Genomic DNA, 14,397 nt, shown 5'->3' on the forward strand with positions numbered 1-14,397 from the left:
AAGGCACCTGAGTACTGCTCTAGTGTTTGGTAGTTTGGCCGTCATTGGTACTGCAAGGGATTAGGATTCTAACTCTTCCTAACGCACTGTGGGAGGAGTTAGCCTATAAAATTTGTAGATTGAGGCTACAGGCCACTTGACATCAGGTCAACTAATTTTTATTTAAGAACATATGGCATCTGTTCTTGCCATTATCCTGGGTGGCAAGTGCCATTGGTAAGTTCAGTAGAGCCTGCTCTGAGTTGTGTGTGCTAAACAAAGTTTGCTTGTTTGGCCCTGACCATGGTCATTTAGGAGTTACAGCTCTTGAAAACTCATTCACAATGGGATTTCCCCATGCAATACCAAATCACACACTATGCTTTGTAGACAGTCATCCAGACAAGGGAACAAATGTTCAAGGTACACAACCCGAGCAGGCTTGACTGTGCTTGGGATCTGGGCCTGATTCCCAATAGTATAATCAAACTTCATCCAGCATGAATGGGTTAAAATGTTATTTTAACCTTATTTCCTAGAAAGATGTTTATGCCACAGCCATAAGTATAGAGAATGGGCTAAATGTATGCTTCCTGCTTTCTAATTTTTCACTCAAGTAGTGGACTGCAAATGACACCAACACATGGCAATTTATGGTGCAGGATAAACCTATCATCATTGGGTTAATTATATTAATGTGAGATAAAGGTTAAAGCTATTTGATGAGGCTGTGGTTAAATTTGAAAAATGTAAAACAGGTTGCTAAAGGATATAGTTAAATTCTAATACTGCCATTAAGGAGACTTTAATGACCTGTTTTATTGATTTACAGGCACAAATTCTCCAAATAATTCTCCATCCAAAATGAGCACTGTTTCACACATGAGCCAAGACAACACGGAAGATTCGTCACTTGAGCCAGCAAGACTTCTTTCCACTCCTGTGCCGCCGCCACCTAGCCAGACAGAACCAAGCGAGCCTCACATATCCTCCCATCCTCTCTCGTCTCCTCCTCCATCCCCACCTCCTTCTCCTCCTCCACATCCATACGAGTCCCCCCATTCCGCACCTTACCATCCTTCCCCTTCATACTGCCCATCCCCCTCCATGCATTCTGCTGCCCCTCCAGTACCCCATTCCAGCCCCAAGCGAGGTCCTTCTCCACACCTTGCAAGCTCCTCGCCCTCCCACACTTCCTCTGTGATGAAGGAGACAGAGCTTTCTCCCCCAATGGCTTGTGAAACTAGGAGGACAAGGAGCTCATCCAAACGGGACAAGTTGTCCCCAGCTGGTAAAGACACAAAGCTAGACAGGCAGTAAAACAGCTGCAGACACTTGTGGAAGTCAGCCACCAGGAAGGTAATTCATTAGTGCCTTTGAGTAGTTGCATGTGATGACATATTCTCCTTAATCTTTTATAGTCAGAAATATGATGTATTATGCATGTTGGTAACATTGATGAGTGTAATAACTCCTGTATTTGTAGATCCTCATGTGCACCTACATCTTCTATTGCCATGTTTCAGGTTCTCTGGATCACCTAATAGTATTGCAAAGTCCAACAGCTTAGAGAACACTAAATGCAGTGCAGATGCCTCATCTTCAGACCACACACAAGGGTCATCAGGGAAAGGAAAGAAAAAGGGAAAAAGAGGCATGAAGAATTCAGACTGGAGGGAAGATGAACAGAATCTTGGGGATCAGCTACTCCAAGAGTTTGCGGAATTTCAGTCATCCCGGTCTCAGAGGATAAGTGAAAGTGATGGAAGTGTTGGGTCTGACAGGATGGATTTGAGCAAATTAAGTGATGGTGCATCTCAAGTTGCTAATCTTACAGATAGTGGATCATCCTCAAAGATCACAAGTGAAAACCCCACAAATAATTTGGATAATACAAATGAAAATGTTCCATGCATAGGTTTAAATGGTTCGGAAACACTGCAGCAGCAAATTGATAAAAATGTATTGGAATCCGAACTTGTTCCACAAGCAGTTACAGGGAGTCCAAGTAACCTAAATAGTCATAGTATGTCAGCTAGTCCATGTAGAAGTGAAAGTGATATAAATGGTAAGAAGCCAGAAGAGGGTGCTATCAGTAATTGCCCAGACAACATCATGGCTGGTGAGCAGTCTCAGCCATTGGATGGCAATCAACCTGTCCAAGAAGGTAGTGAAAGCATTCAAAATAATTTAGATGTGATGTCAATCATGCCAGGAAACCCAAATATTAATAGCAGCTCAATACCAGGAATTTCTCAGGGTGTCCCAGGAAGTACAGAGAATAACCCAATGCCTAATAATATTGAAAAACCTCCATTGACAGTCAGAAGTACAACAGTGCCTGGTTTAATACAAAATCCATCTGTAACTAGTCCTAATTACGAACAGCAACAAGTGCCCAATGATTACTACACCCTAACTGAGCTGACTCCAGTCAACCCAACACAGCTTACTTACGACCCATATCCTGTAAATCAAAACTACCCTTACTATTATGAGCAAAATACCACTACTGCTGTTCCTCCAACATATATGCAACCCCAGCTTAGCAACCAATGGGGAACCACTCCAGTGAACAGCATTAATAATATTCCATTCAGCGATGTCAGTAGTAACACCTGGCAGCCTCCAGCACAGGCAGTGGATGCGGGTTTTGGTAATACCAGTGCTGAAAAGCCAGAAGTGGCACCACTGCCAGCCCAAGAAAACGGTGAAAGTCAGCTGAACAATTGTACAGCGTTCACCATACCACCAGAAGTGAAGGAGAACTTGAGTCAAGGTCAACTGGTTACTCTTGGATCAGGTGAATTTTTTTTTTTTTTTTTTTTTCTGATTTTGTTTTCTCCCTGAGCTTTGTGTATGAAAAATATTTTAATGTAACATTAGACAATAGAAGAACCTTCCTAACTATTTTTTCTCTTTTCTTTTCTTTTTAGGTCCATCTACTGTGACATTATTCCAGTTTCCAGTCGGCACGAATTTTGGCGCACAAAAACAGCAGCAGAAGAGGAAATCCAGTGGGCCTAGTAATAAGAAGAAAGGTTAGTAAAAGGAAAGAACCTAATTTTTTAAATGTTCGAGATTTTTGATTTATGTAATCTTGGTTTGGTGTGTCTGCATGTATCAGTAAATAGTATATTTCAAGAATTTTATGAAAAGAAAATAAATATCAAAAGACGAAAGCTAAACAATGCCTCTCATTACAGCGGTGCGGAGAGCATCATACCAACCAATTGTTCCAAAGATGCCACCACCTGATTTATTTTTGATGCATCCTGGTAAGTGTCTCTTTGTAGTCTGTCTGCTATAGTTAGATATCTCAGGTTGGGGGGGATATATATTTTATATATATATATATATATATATATATATATATATATATATATATTATAATATATATATTTATATTTATAATTATATTTGTATTTATATATTTGTGTATATACCTTTTTTATTGCTTTGTGAGTTGCAAAATTTGTGATTAATATAATAATTGGAAATTTAAGTTTTGTATTATATTCTCAGTGTTGATTATTTTTTTCTTTCTTTAAATCTGTAAAAACATTGCTGTTTCAGTGTATGATAATGTTGGAACCACAAAACCTGCTACTTCAGTGGATTCAACTTCTACCAGCACAGCCTCATCTAATATACCTCCCACCAGTGTAACATCATCAAATTCATCTGGCACTGCAACAACGACAGCTTTACCTCCCGTCACAATCACCATGGAAAACGATATCACCATATCTATGCCACAAATCAGTGCAGGCTCCTCTGCTGTGGGTACTGTGGGGAAAAGCAGAAAGAAGTCTACCAAAAGTTCACCAAAGAAAGGCAGGGTTGTCAATGTGACAAAGGTAAAGAAACGTGGCTTAGGGAAGGCAGGCAAAAAGGCCAAAAGATTACAGCAGAAAGTGGATGACTCTGTCTTGAACAACAACATAGTGGCAACAGCATTCTCCTTTGCTATTAACTCTGTAACCCCAGGCAAAGAGGATTCAGAGAGTGGAAAATTGTCAGAGGATGCTTCCTTTGCCATCGATGATTCTTGTGGAATGACAATGCCGGAAATTTCAGAGCTAATAGATCCTAATGTTCTTCCTCCAGAGGAACCAGAAGCGGCTGTGGCCAGTGATGCAGCTCAGCCTGTCAGTGATAATGCGACAGAGGAAGGGAGACCAAGTCAAGAGTTGCAAAGTGATAGTGCCTTAATTGTTGAGGGACAAAAGGAGAATACGGAACCAGATACTTCAGTGATAAGTAGTAAGAGTACTGGGAAATCTCCAACCTTAGTCTGCAGTGGAGGAAGATCTCCACAGTTGAAGGCTCTCCTCTCGCTCTCCAAGAGCATATCGCCTTCCAAGAGCAAACTGGTGAGGAACAGAACAGTATCAGTGCATGAAAGCCCATCAGTTGCAGGCCTGCCTAAGAGAGGCAGCCAGAGCACTCCAAGTCATAAGAGCAGTCACGTGAGGGTATTAGACTTCGGCACACCACAGAAATGGAAAAGCCCAGGTCGTTTGCCTGGTAGAGCCATGGCAAGTCTGAAGTTCTCACCTTCTTTGAAGAAGAAGAAATCTCCCAAGAATTCAGTACCATCACCCCTAAGCAGGAATTCTAAGTTCTCCAAGATTCTGTCCCCAAAGAAAATGATACTTAGGAAAATATTGGAGGAAACAGAGAAGGAGCAAGCATTGGAGAATAATAAGGAAATGAAAGCGGTTGAGGAAAATTTGGAGAGTGAGGTTACTGCAGCAAGAGAAACCCAGACAGGAAAAATACCAGATGCTTTACCAAAGAGTAAGAAAACAAGGAGAGGATCCACTAGTTCAGTGAGTGATTCTGTCCCGGCTAGTGAAGGCCACCATAATGTTGAGACAGAGGATGAAGAGAGCCTCATTCTCCGCATAGATGATGAAGACAGCTGTAGTTCAGATGCTGGAACCATCACAACTGAGACAACCAGCATAGAACTCTTTGAACTTCCAAAAGAAATGGAAAGTGTGAAGCATAGCCAGCATAAAAAGTCTTCTTTATCTGACTCTCATGCAGTTCCTGTTACAGAAAATGCTGTAGGTATTCAAGGAGATGGAAGTGCAGTACCATCATGTGTTTTTAGTGCTTATGATTCAGAAAATTCAAATCTTATTACACCTTGTAAACCAGATGACATGGGCTTTGTTTTCTCCGGGGGACTGCTTCCTGTAACTCCAATGTGTCTGGAAGCACCAACACCTCTCTTGAACAGTGTACGAAATGTAATAAGTATACAAAATGGGGAGCTCAATACACCTCTCCTTCCAGCTGTACCAAAGACACCTGCTGGGAAAACTCCTCTAATTAAAGATTACCCCCAAGGCCCATACTCAAACAGCTCAGCTGGCACGTCTTATTACCTGCCATCAGAACGATCTGCGACGGACTCCGATGGTTACTCTCCATCAAGACTAGAAACTGTGTGGGAGAAGACCCTTGCAGAGACCTGTAACATGAACCAAGAGAGAAATCTTCTTAATCTGAGGTCAAGTCCAAGAAAGAGCCCTCGTAAAATGTCCCAGAAGGAAATGGGTGAGGCCATTGAACAAGATTTATTCAGGCTTTTCCCTGGGGATGTGGTTGGACCTGAGTCAGGCACAACTTGTATTACAGATACTGCCACAACAAGTGTCCCAGCAGCCCAGGACACCAAGCCTTCCAAAGCCAAGGATACTTCAAAGGGTAAAGAGGGTAAGAGAAGAAGAATCCCTTCCAAAAAGTATCAGCATCTGGCTGAATCTGCCTGCTCTGACGATGACTTTGAAATGCCAAGAAGTGCCACTCCCAGTTCAGAACTCAAGCGGAAAAACAGATCACCAAGCGATGCAGCAGTCCCTAAAAACAAGTCAAAGAAGTTCAAAATGGCAGCAGGCAGTAGAGGGGAAAACAAAGGAAACAAGGCAATTCCAGACACCCAAAAGAAGGGTTTGGCCTCAAAGACTATGGAAAATGTACATGACAAGGTGGATGGGAAACAAATAGACTCCAAGAAGAAACAGGCAGGAATGGGGAAAAGTCTAAGGAAAGAATCGTCTGCATCTACCTCATCCTCAGAAAAGGAAAGAAATTTGACCCAAAGAAATTCTGAAACTAAGCCATCAGAATCGGATGATACGTGTAATCATCAAAAAACGCCTAAACACAACAATTTTGATTCACAAAAGATTATTAAAGATTTTACAGTAAGCTTTAATGCTGAACAGACAAGTAGCCCCAGGCAAATGGACAGCATTGGTTCAGGCTCAAGTTCTGAGGTAGCAGGCAGCAGTTCCAGTAAAATAGAGTCCAAGAGAACATTATCAGCAGGTGATAAAGGTGAGAGTAGTATGAATATCCAAGTAGAAAAAGCAAATAGACAGGAAGAGAATGACTGTGCAGATGATTCTGGAAACAAGGCAAAGTGCAATGATAAGAGATCTAATGATCCTGCTGGAGGTGAGAAGATAAATAAGCCTGTGTTAAAACCAAAACAAAATACTTCCAAGACCGTAAAGAAAGTTCCATCAGCTGAAAAGGAAAAGGCTAAGGTGAGTAAAAATAGTGAATCAAAGGCCCGTGTTAACCACCTGTTTGGGTCTGATGTCAGTTTCTCTGATGATTCAGATGAATCAGAGGCAGGGACTGGATCTGCTAATAAGAGAGAACAGAAATCTCCACTGAAGACAGGTGCTTTGGAAGAAGCAAACATTCCAAAAGAGACAAGTAGTGAGGTGCGTGGCAGGCAACGTATTGGAAGGGGTCAAGGTCGGCCAGTAAAAACCGCCCTATCGCCAAGAAGATCAGAGAGAATGGCAACCACAAGTCAGAGAAACTCTAGACAAGCCTTAAATGTGAAACAAGCATCACCCAGAGGTCGTAGCAGGGGCTCCCAGATTAGCAGCAGTAGCAGCAAGGAGTCAGGCAGTGGAAATCCAGCCTCACACGTGAGAACAAGGTCCAGGTCTCCAGCAAGTGAAAAGAGTTTGCCAGAGGAGGCTAATAGACAAATGACTGGTGTCAGACGGAGAGGGAGAGGGGCCCGGTCACTTGCTACTCGGGGTCGTTTAGTGAGGAAGGACCAAGACTCAGCTAGAGTGTCGGACGAGCTAGATATGGTAGAGAGTGAGGCTGATACCACAGGAAAGCAGAAGATGCCATTTTCAGTATGGGGTGCTGGCCTAAAATCCCCCATTGGAACAAGTAAAGGAAAGAGCCCTACGAGTTCAAAGGAGGAACTGCATAATCGTTGGAACACAAGTATTGCATCACACTGCACCTTCTCTGACATCAACATAATAGACACGGAGGATGAAAGTCCTGGCAAAATTCTGCGACAGAAGACCCCAGAGCATTTTGTCCGGTTCCCCAAATCAGAAACAGGCAAAAAGTTCATGTCTGACTCATCAGGCTGTGCTCGCACATTGTGCTACAACAGCAACAATAGCAGTCACAAGGAAGGCACACCAAGGATCAAGAATAAGGATCTTGGGGAAGTTCATAACGTCACTCCAAGTTCACGGAGACATTTTCGCAGTGCTTCATCAAGTGCAGGTATTGTTTTTACTTTTATTTTATTTTAATGTTTGATTCACATTTATTATGAAAATGCTTGGTTTAATGGTTTGCCAAAAATTTATACATGATACTTAACTGGTAGTATAAAGTACAATATATTGCATATTATATAATTCATGATATGTAATATTTAATTACATGTAGTAAATAATGGTATATTATATTTAATGCAGTATTTTGTTTAATTTTATAGTATATGGTATGAATTATTGAAGATTTGTGATTCTATATTATTTATATTATTTATATGACATATAACTTTGATTTGCTATATATCATATAAGATTTATATTGCACAATACATACATACTTATGATTATATGCATATACATGTATGCATTCATGTTAAAAAGTAAAAAGCACCTACCACTGCTATGAGGATAGCTTTTGCTAATTATAATATTATTATTATTCTTATTTTGTAATATAAAAAAAATATATATATATATACACATACATATATATTTATTTATATATATAGATATATATATATATATATATATATATATATGCACACACACATTATTATTATTATTATTATTATTATTATTATTATTATTATTGCTATTGCTATTATTCTAGTTTTTTATTATTATTATTGTTACTACTACAAACTTACTCTTACTCTTACTTATAAATTGGATTTTTAAACTAAGACTGCATATTTCATACGTGATTGATAAAATCATTTCAAATATTCTACTCCCTTTATTTTCAGAATCGGCAACAGAGGAAATAACTCAGGAAACTCACCAGGTTGCCCCCTCGCCAAAAAAGGCTGTGAGCAAGTCTTCGTATGGTGGCCAGTCTTCATCAGAAGCAAGGCATGGTAAATCTTCAAGTCAGAATGCCGCCAGCCAAGTTGTTCTCAATGAAGACCCATCTCCGTCAACCACTGAGGAAGTAACACCCAATAAGTCATCCAGCGAAGGCAACTCTCCCTCTACCTCAGCGACGTCGGAGGAGAAGAGTTCCGAGAAGTCTGGAATGTCGTCGCTCATGCAGTTCAAACCCTTGCCGGCCACGCCAGAGAAGGAGCTGGGTCAGATTTGTCAGACAATAATCAGGGAAAACAATGCCATGGTAGCTCTCCCTTCACCAAAGGGGCTTCAGGAAAAGGAGAGGCATGTGGATAAGTCAGGTGCGTCAAGAGCCAAAGACAGTGTTAAAAGAATTCTCAACCTGAGCAGTACAAAGGAAGCCGAAAGAAGTGTGAATGAGAAGAAAATGTCAAAGAAAGCAGACCGTGAATCGGTGTCTAGGAAGGAAAGTGAGGAGATAGGAATGGCTAAGGATAAGGAAAGCAATACCACTGAAACAATGAAAGAAACTTGTTCAAACCGTGGGGGTGATTCCCAAGAATTGAAAAAGAAGGTGCCAGATGAAAAAAGCCAAAAGAGAATGAGCGAAGAACAAGGAAGTCAGTCACCAGGAGGACAGAGGGACAACCAAGTCCTTCATGGAGGCACTGACCAGGATAACAGCTCTAATCCTACCACTTTAGAAAAAGAAAGAACAAATTCTCCTGGCAGTGTCATCAGCCCAGAACATTCCTCAACACAAAGTTTGATATCAGAAGGTGAAGTGACTAAGGAAAATCAGCCAGCTCAAGAGAAGGATGTTGAAAATCATAATGCTAGAGAAGTGATTGAAGAAGAAGAGGATGACTGGGAAGACATGATCAGTCTACAGACATCTGAGTTTATAGATTTGTTTTCCCTTAATTTAGAACCAGAGAAAGTCAGCCCAAAACCATCGTTAAAGGCAGCTAATTCTAGGAAAGGAGTGATTTCTTCCAAAGCTAAGAAACCTATGAGTCCTAAGGGCAGCAGCAGAACGGCACAACAGAAGAAGATAAACAGTAGTCCAAAAAGCAAAGAACAGAATCTTAATGAGAAGGCCCCAGGCTCAGAAGGAAGCAGTGGGTCCCAGAGTTTGAGAGGTGAAAGCAGTGGCTTGGGAATGGCAAGGGAATGTGGGAACAAGAGATTAAGGGAAGAGACATCACCAAGGGATGCAATAGACCCTGCAAAAAAGAAACCGCCTAGGAGAATTCAGCCCATCAAGATCGGTGAGGTGAATGGGATCAGGAAGGACAGCGTTAGTAAAAGGAATGCAGACTACAGAGGTACCGATCACAGCTTTCCATCAGGACTGAAAAGTAATCTAGGGACGGTGAACGGGGAAACGATTTCGAGTGGGTAAGTAACGATAATTTTGTGCTCTTTAGTGGGAGAGGGATGAATGTTGCATATTGTTTGCTTTGCATGTTTTTTCTTTTACTTTTTCTTTCATTTATAATTTATGTGGCTATATGGCATTGTTTTTATGTAGATAGACTAGTGTTATATGAAACCTTGAGTCTCTCCCTCCCTCTCTTTCCCCTTTATAATTTCTTTCTCTGTATTCCCTTTTGCTCCCTGTAATACACAGAATGAGTAATAAGAAATGCAGAATAAGAAATTACATTCACACCATATTGGTAATAAACCTCAGACCTAAAACGATGTCTTTACATATTTTTAGTTATCAGTGTAGCATATGCTTGTTTTACTTATTTGTTTTATTTTCACATTGGTTTTTGTTTTTGTTTGCAGTTTAGAGGAGAAGGAGGACAGGTCAGAAGTTTTCTCAGAGAAAGGTAGAGGGCGTGATTCTATTGCCCATAAACGAGAAACTCTGTTAGTCACAGGTAATGGAAAAGTTTAATGCATACATACATATATATATATATATATATATATATATATATATATATATATATATATATATATATATATATATTTTTTTATATTTTTTTTTTCCCCTATTTTCTTTCTTTTATTATTATTATTACTAAGTGTCTTTTATTATTATTATTATTATTATAATAATTATTATTATTATTTGACATTTATTTTGTATTTGTTTATTTGCAAGTAAGAAGCTCATAGAAATTTTGATTTTCTGTAGATCTTGCTCATGTTTTGTGTTTCTATAGCTGGGAAAACATTGGATATGCTTCCTCATTGCTTCTCATAATGGATTTTTTCACATTACCTACAAAAAAATGTAAATCAAACCATCTATTGCAGGTGGTGGAGGCCAAAGTGAGAGAAGTGCGAGCTCCCTGTCTAGTACAAGCCCGGGACACCTGCGCATCTCCGATTCTCCCATGGGTTTCGAGGGCTCCCCAAATGCCTACTTGGGGAAAACCAGCTCGCCCCATCGCTTTGCCCCGATTAAGCTACCCCAAGAGGCAGAAGAACCTTTGGCTACCCTTGAACCCAGCAGCCAGGGTCAGAGGCAGTTATCCGCAGAGCCTCTGAACCCCAGTCAGATGGGGAACGAGAACTCTGTGGATCCAAGAAGCAAAATGAAGGGCATGACACACCCATCCTCAGCCATCACGAAGGTGCCAGGGGATCTTCCCAGTGAAACAGGAGACTTCAAGAGAGAATGATGTTAACAGGTCTGCTTTAATTTAATCTTTTCTTCTCAGGAATAATTTGATTGTTTGGGAAGGAAGTTAAGGTCTTATACAAGTCTTCAAATTTCTCATGTGTCCTGATGTACATTTAAAACTATATACACTTGCAGTTTGCTTGTTTTAAGATAGTAAGAGATTGTTAAAGGCCAGTTAATCTCTTCTCTTTTTTGTTACAGCATTTAGATATGACTTTAACTTAAAGAATCAAAGAGCAGTCTTATTGTTCTTTGTCAGACATGTTTTATTAAACTTACATTTTTTCTTTCTCGTGCAGACAAAGGCGGCCGAGACACATGGCCCATGAGTTGTGCAGTGGTGGAAGTCTGGAAATAGCAATGAGACCAGACAAACCAGTAGCAATTGTCACAAAACATGGATCTGAGGTAAGGCAGACTTATGTATTATTTATTTGCAAAGTATCTTTGTTGGTTTTGTGACATTTAATCTTGTAAATAGCGGGTATTTCTTCCTATTAGAACATTAGATCCCACTAAATGGAACAATTAATTCTTAACGGTTTTAGAATCAAAACACTGGAAATAAAAATGTCAGATTAGATTTGGATATGTAATAGGTAATAATTTCTCTCATATATTTTCCTATCAGTAACTGTATTTTCAGTTCCAGACTAGTAGTGTTCACCTAAGTGAAGAAAGTACAAGCAGTGTAATCTCCATGCCTCCGACCCCTGGAAAACACCTGTTTGGGCTTCCGTCATCAGTGCATACAATCAGTCCAGCAGGCAGTTCATCGCAGTCCGAGTGTGGGCTGATGCAAGGTCCTATAGGTGTGCCACCCAAGAAGCGCAAAAAGCAAGATGTAGCCGAAAAAGTATGTTTATCTGCTCTTTCGTTCTTTTTATTTTCTCCTTAAAATAATAGATTAATGAATAAATGAAAATGAAATAAGATAATGATAACAGAATTGATAATGATAACACCTACAAATTACAAAAGATACCACCAAAGTCACCATCGCTGTTGCATAAGTGAACTTGTCAGTGTCCAAATATACAGATACAATTTTGTGAAATTCTAACCAAAAAGTAATGAAATTGAAGACCAATGATCCTGGGACTTCCAAGCGGGTCTTTGCATTGTGTGATTCTTTGCCCTTTTCTCTCAAATAATTTTGAAAGCATGGCAAGTAAATATGAAGTAAAAATACAGATTCAGTCACCAGTGTTCTGATTATAAATTTTTTTTCCAGATTAAGTCGAAAAAAATGCAGAAACTCATGAAGCTAACAGATTTTAATAAGTTCCTGGAAAAAATACATAAATGAAGGAAGCCTGCTTAGTGAAAAATAGCAAATCTCTCCTGCTTTAAAAAAGGAAAAATATTAAGACGATGGTGTCTGGTGCTTTGTGGATGTTGTTCTCAAAAGACAAATCTAAACCTGCCACATAGAGAAGCCAATATTTAGTGGTTGATAGTATGAAGAATTACCAGTGTAAAAGAGGTATACCTTCACAGGGAAATGTGAGTAATTAGTGCCTATTTGGATATCCTCTATTTCTTATATTTTCCCCATCTCCTTCATCTCATTTTCATCTTGTATTCCCTTCATTCCATAGCATGCCTTCTCTTCTGCTCTAGTCCGGCCTCCAGGGCCAAACTTCTCTTCACATTTAATGGTATAGATTACCTTGTTCCCATGTTTGATCATCGACGGTGCTTTGTGGTGGGTAGGCAGTCTTCCCTCTAAAGCTTTAATGTACAAGAAAAGAAAACGGAGGAAGATACGAAAATCGATATGGGCTGCATAGACATTTTCAGAATCCCATAGACCTATAGGAATCTTTGTGCCCAGATTCCTGACTGTGGGAGTTAGGATCCTCAGCTGCTCAAGCCTACAGCAATTGATCTGGTTTGAGAGCTTTTGTGCCATGGAAGGAATAGCATTTACATTTTTATTATTTATCTATTTATTTATTTATTGTTTTTTATTACTGTATTCAGGCTAGTGACTTAATACTTGGTGCTTGTGGCTGTTGCATTGACATTTTATAAAAGGAAGATAGAGATAGAAAAAAGGGAAGAACACTTTCTTGTATCATCCATTAGGTTCTGTGTGCTGTGACTTACCTCATGTTTTGCAAGTATGTATTTATTTTCCTGTTTTGGGGCTTAAGTGGATCGTAAGTAAATATACGAGATACTGCAGTATTATTTATGGATAGGAGTGACATTGGGAGACATTGCACATTACTGTATGATTTTCTTTTCATATTTTTAGACTAATATTTACTTTGTTACCAAAGATTTGATGTAGTATCAGCAACTATCACAGAATGCAACAGGTTTCAGTTGGAAAAAGTGAAAGCATTTTGTATTTTCTTATAGAAAATGCATAGGGATATTTTCTGCACAATTTCATGAACGTGTAAGAGGTTGTTTGGTGAAATTTGGCCTCAGAACCTGGGTCATTTGCAGTTTGTCCTTAAATCTTGAATTGTTTTCATATTGTAAAGATCATCCATATCCTTATCATTTTCCTTTGTGCATTATTGTGATCTATTTATATTCCTTTGCCACTCTGATAATCTTGTTATAAATTAATATGTATATAAACTATGTAGTAAGTATAGTTTTCATATCATTTGTTTGTTTTCTCTTAACATGCAGATCATACCTTACAAATAGTTTATTTTTTGCTCATATATATATATATACACTGAAACTCGCATTTGAGTGACACTGGACCCTATAACCTCATAATTCTTTTCTCCTTTTACTACGACTTTCTAATTCTCTCTTTATTAGTCATATAATGTACAAAAGTAACAATATCTGTCATATATTTTTATATCATGCAATGGAGCCCTACATGTATATAGAATTGCAAATAGAATTGTCTCCAAGAATGCCTTGGTTTTATTGTTTCCTTACCTTACAGAATGCGTTAAGTATTTTAATATTTAAGCACCATGTTTCACATAACTTATCCCTTCTCTATTAATGGGGAACATCTACTGACCTGTGATAGACAGAAAGCTATGGATGTTTTGATATTTTACAGACTTGGGTGAACTGAAATGAAGCTGTGTGAGGAGGTCTTGTGTAGCATGGAGAGGTTGCCACAGTTGGAGTGGGTTAGGGAAGTGGAGAGGGTGATCTGAGCCACAGTTTCAAGTGCTGAGATGCCAGGCACTGATGAGTTAATACTAAGTGCATACAGATAAAAGATGAAATAATTAATCTATGTATCTATGCAGATACCCCATCCAATCCCATGCCCCTTGTTGCTGTGTTGGGCTTAGGAGACGGAGACTGAGACAATGCTTGGGATCACCCCTGCCTTGGGCCTCAGCCCTCGACTCAACTAATTTTGCAGTCTTTCCCCTTTCCCCTTTT

At 39.4% G+C, this 14,397-nt stretch overlaps 1 protein-coding gene across 2 annotated transcripts; it reads left to right on the forward strand.

Annotated features, from left to right (window-relative positions):
* Nucleotides 1–1,196: 1,196 nt before the first annotated feature.
* On the forward strand, nucleotides 1,197–13,907 carry LOC125034555 (pneumococcal serine-rich repeat protein-like). Of its 2 annotated transcripts, none has more exons than XM_047626442.1 (11): nucleotides 1,197–1,338; nucleotides 1,506–2,782; nucleotides 2,916–3,020; nucleotides 3,186–3,257; nucleotides 3,556–7,548; nucleotides 8,291–9,773; nucleotides 10,170–10,264; nucleotides 10,647–11,023; nucleotides 11,316–11,424; nucleotides 11,663–11,872; nucleotides 12,251–13,907. In XM_047626442.1, exons 2-8 carry the CDS (start codon nucleotides 1,636–1,638, stop codon nucleotides 11,012–11,014), a joined length of 7,263 nt encoding a protein of 2,420 aa, XP_047482398.1. In that variant the 5' UTR covers nucleotides 1,197–1,338; nucleotides 1,506–1,635; the 3' UTR covers nucleotides 11,015–11,023; nucleotides 11,316–11,424; nucleotides 11,663–11,872; nucleotides 12,251–13,907. The 2 variants fall into 2 exon arrangements, with proteins under 2 accessions (XP_047482398.1, XP_047482399.1); XM_047626443.1 differs by having other exon boundaries at nucleotides 11,669–11,872.
* The last annotated feature ends 490 nt before the right edge of the window (nucleotides 13,908–14,397 follow it).

Source organism: Penaeus chinensis, chromosome 18 (assembly GCF_019202785.1).
Source record: "Penaeus chinensis breed Huanghai No. 1 chromosome 18, ASM1920278v2, whole genome shotgun sequence".
NCBI classification, from domain to species: Eukaryota; Metazoa; Arthropoda; class Malacostraca; order Decapoda; family Penaeidae; genus Penaeus; species Penaeus chinensis.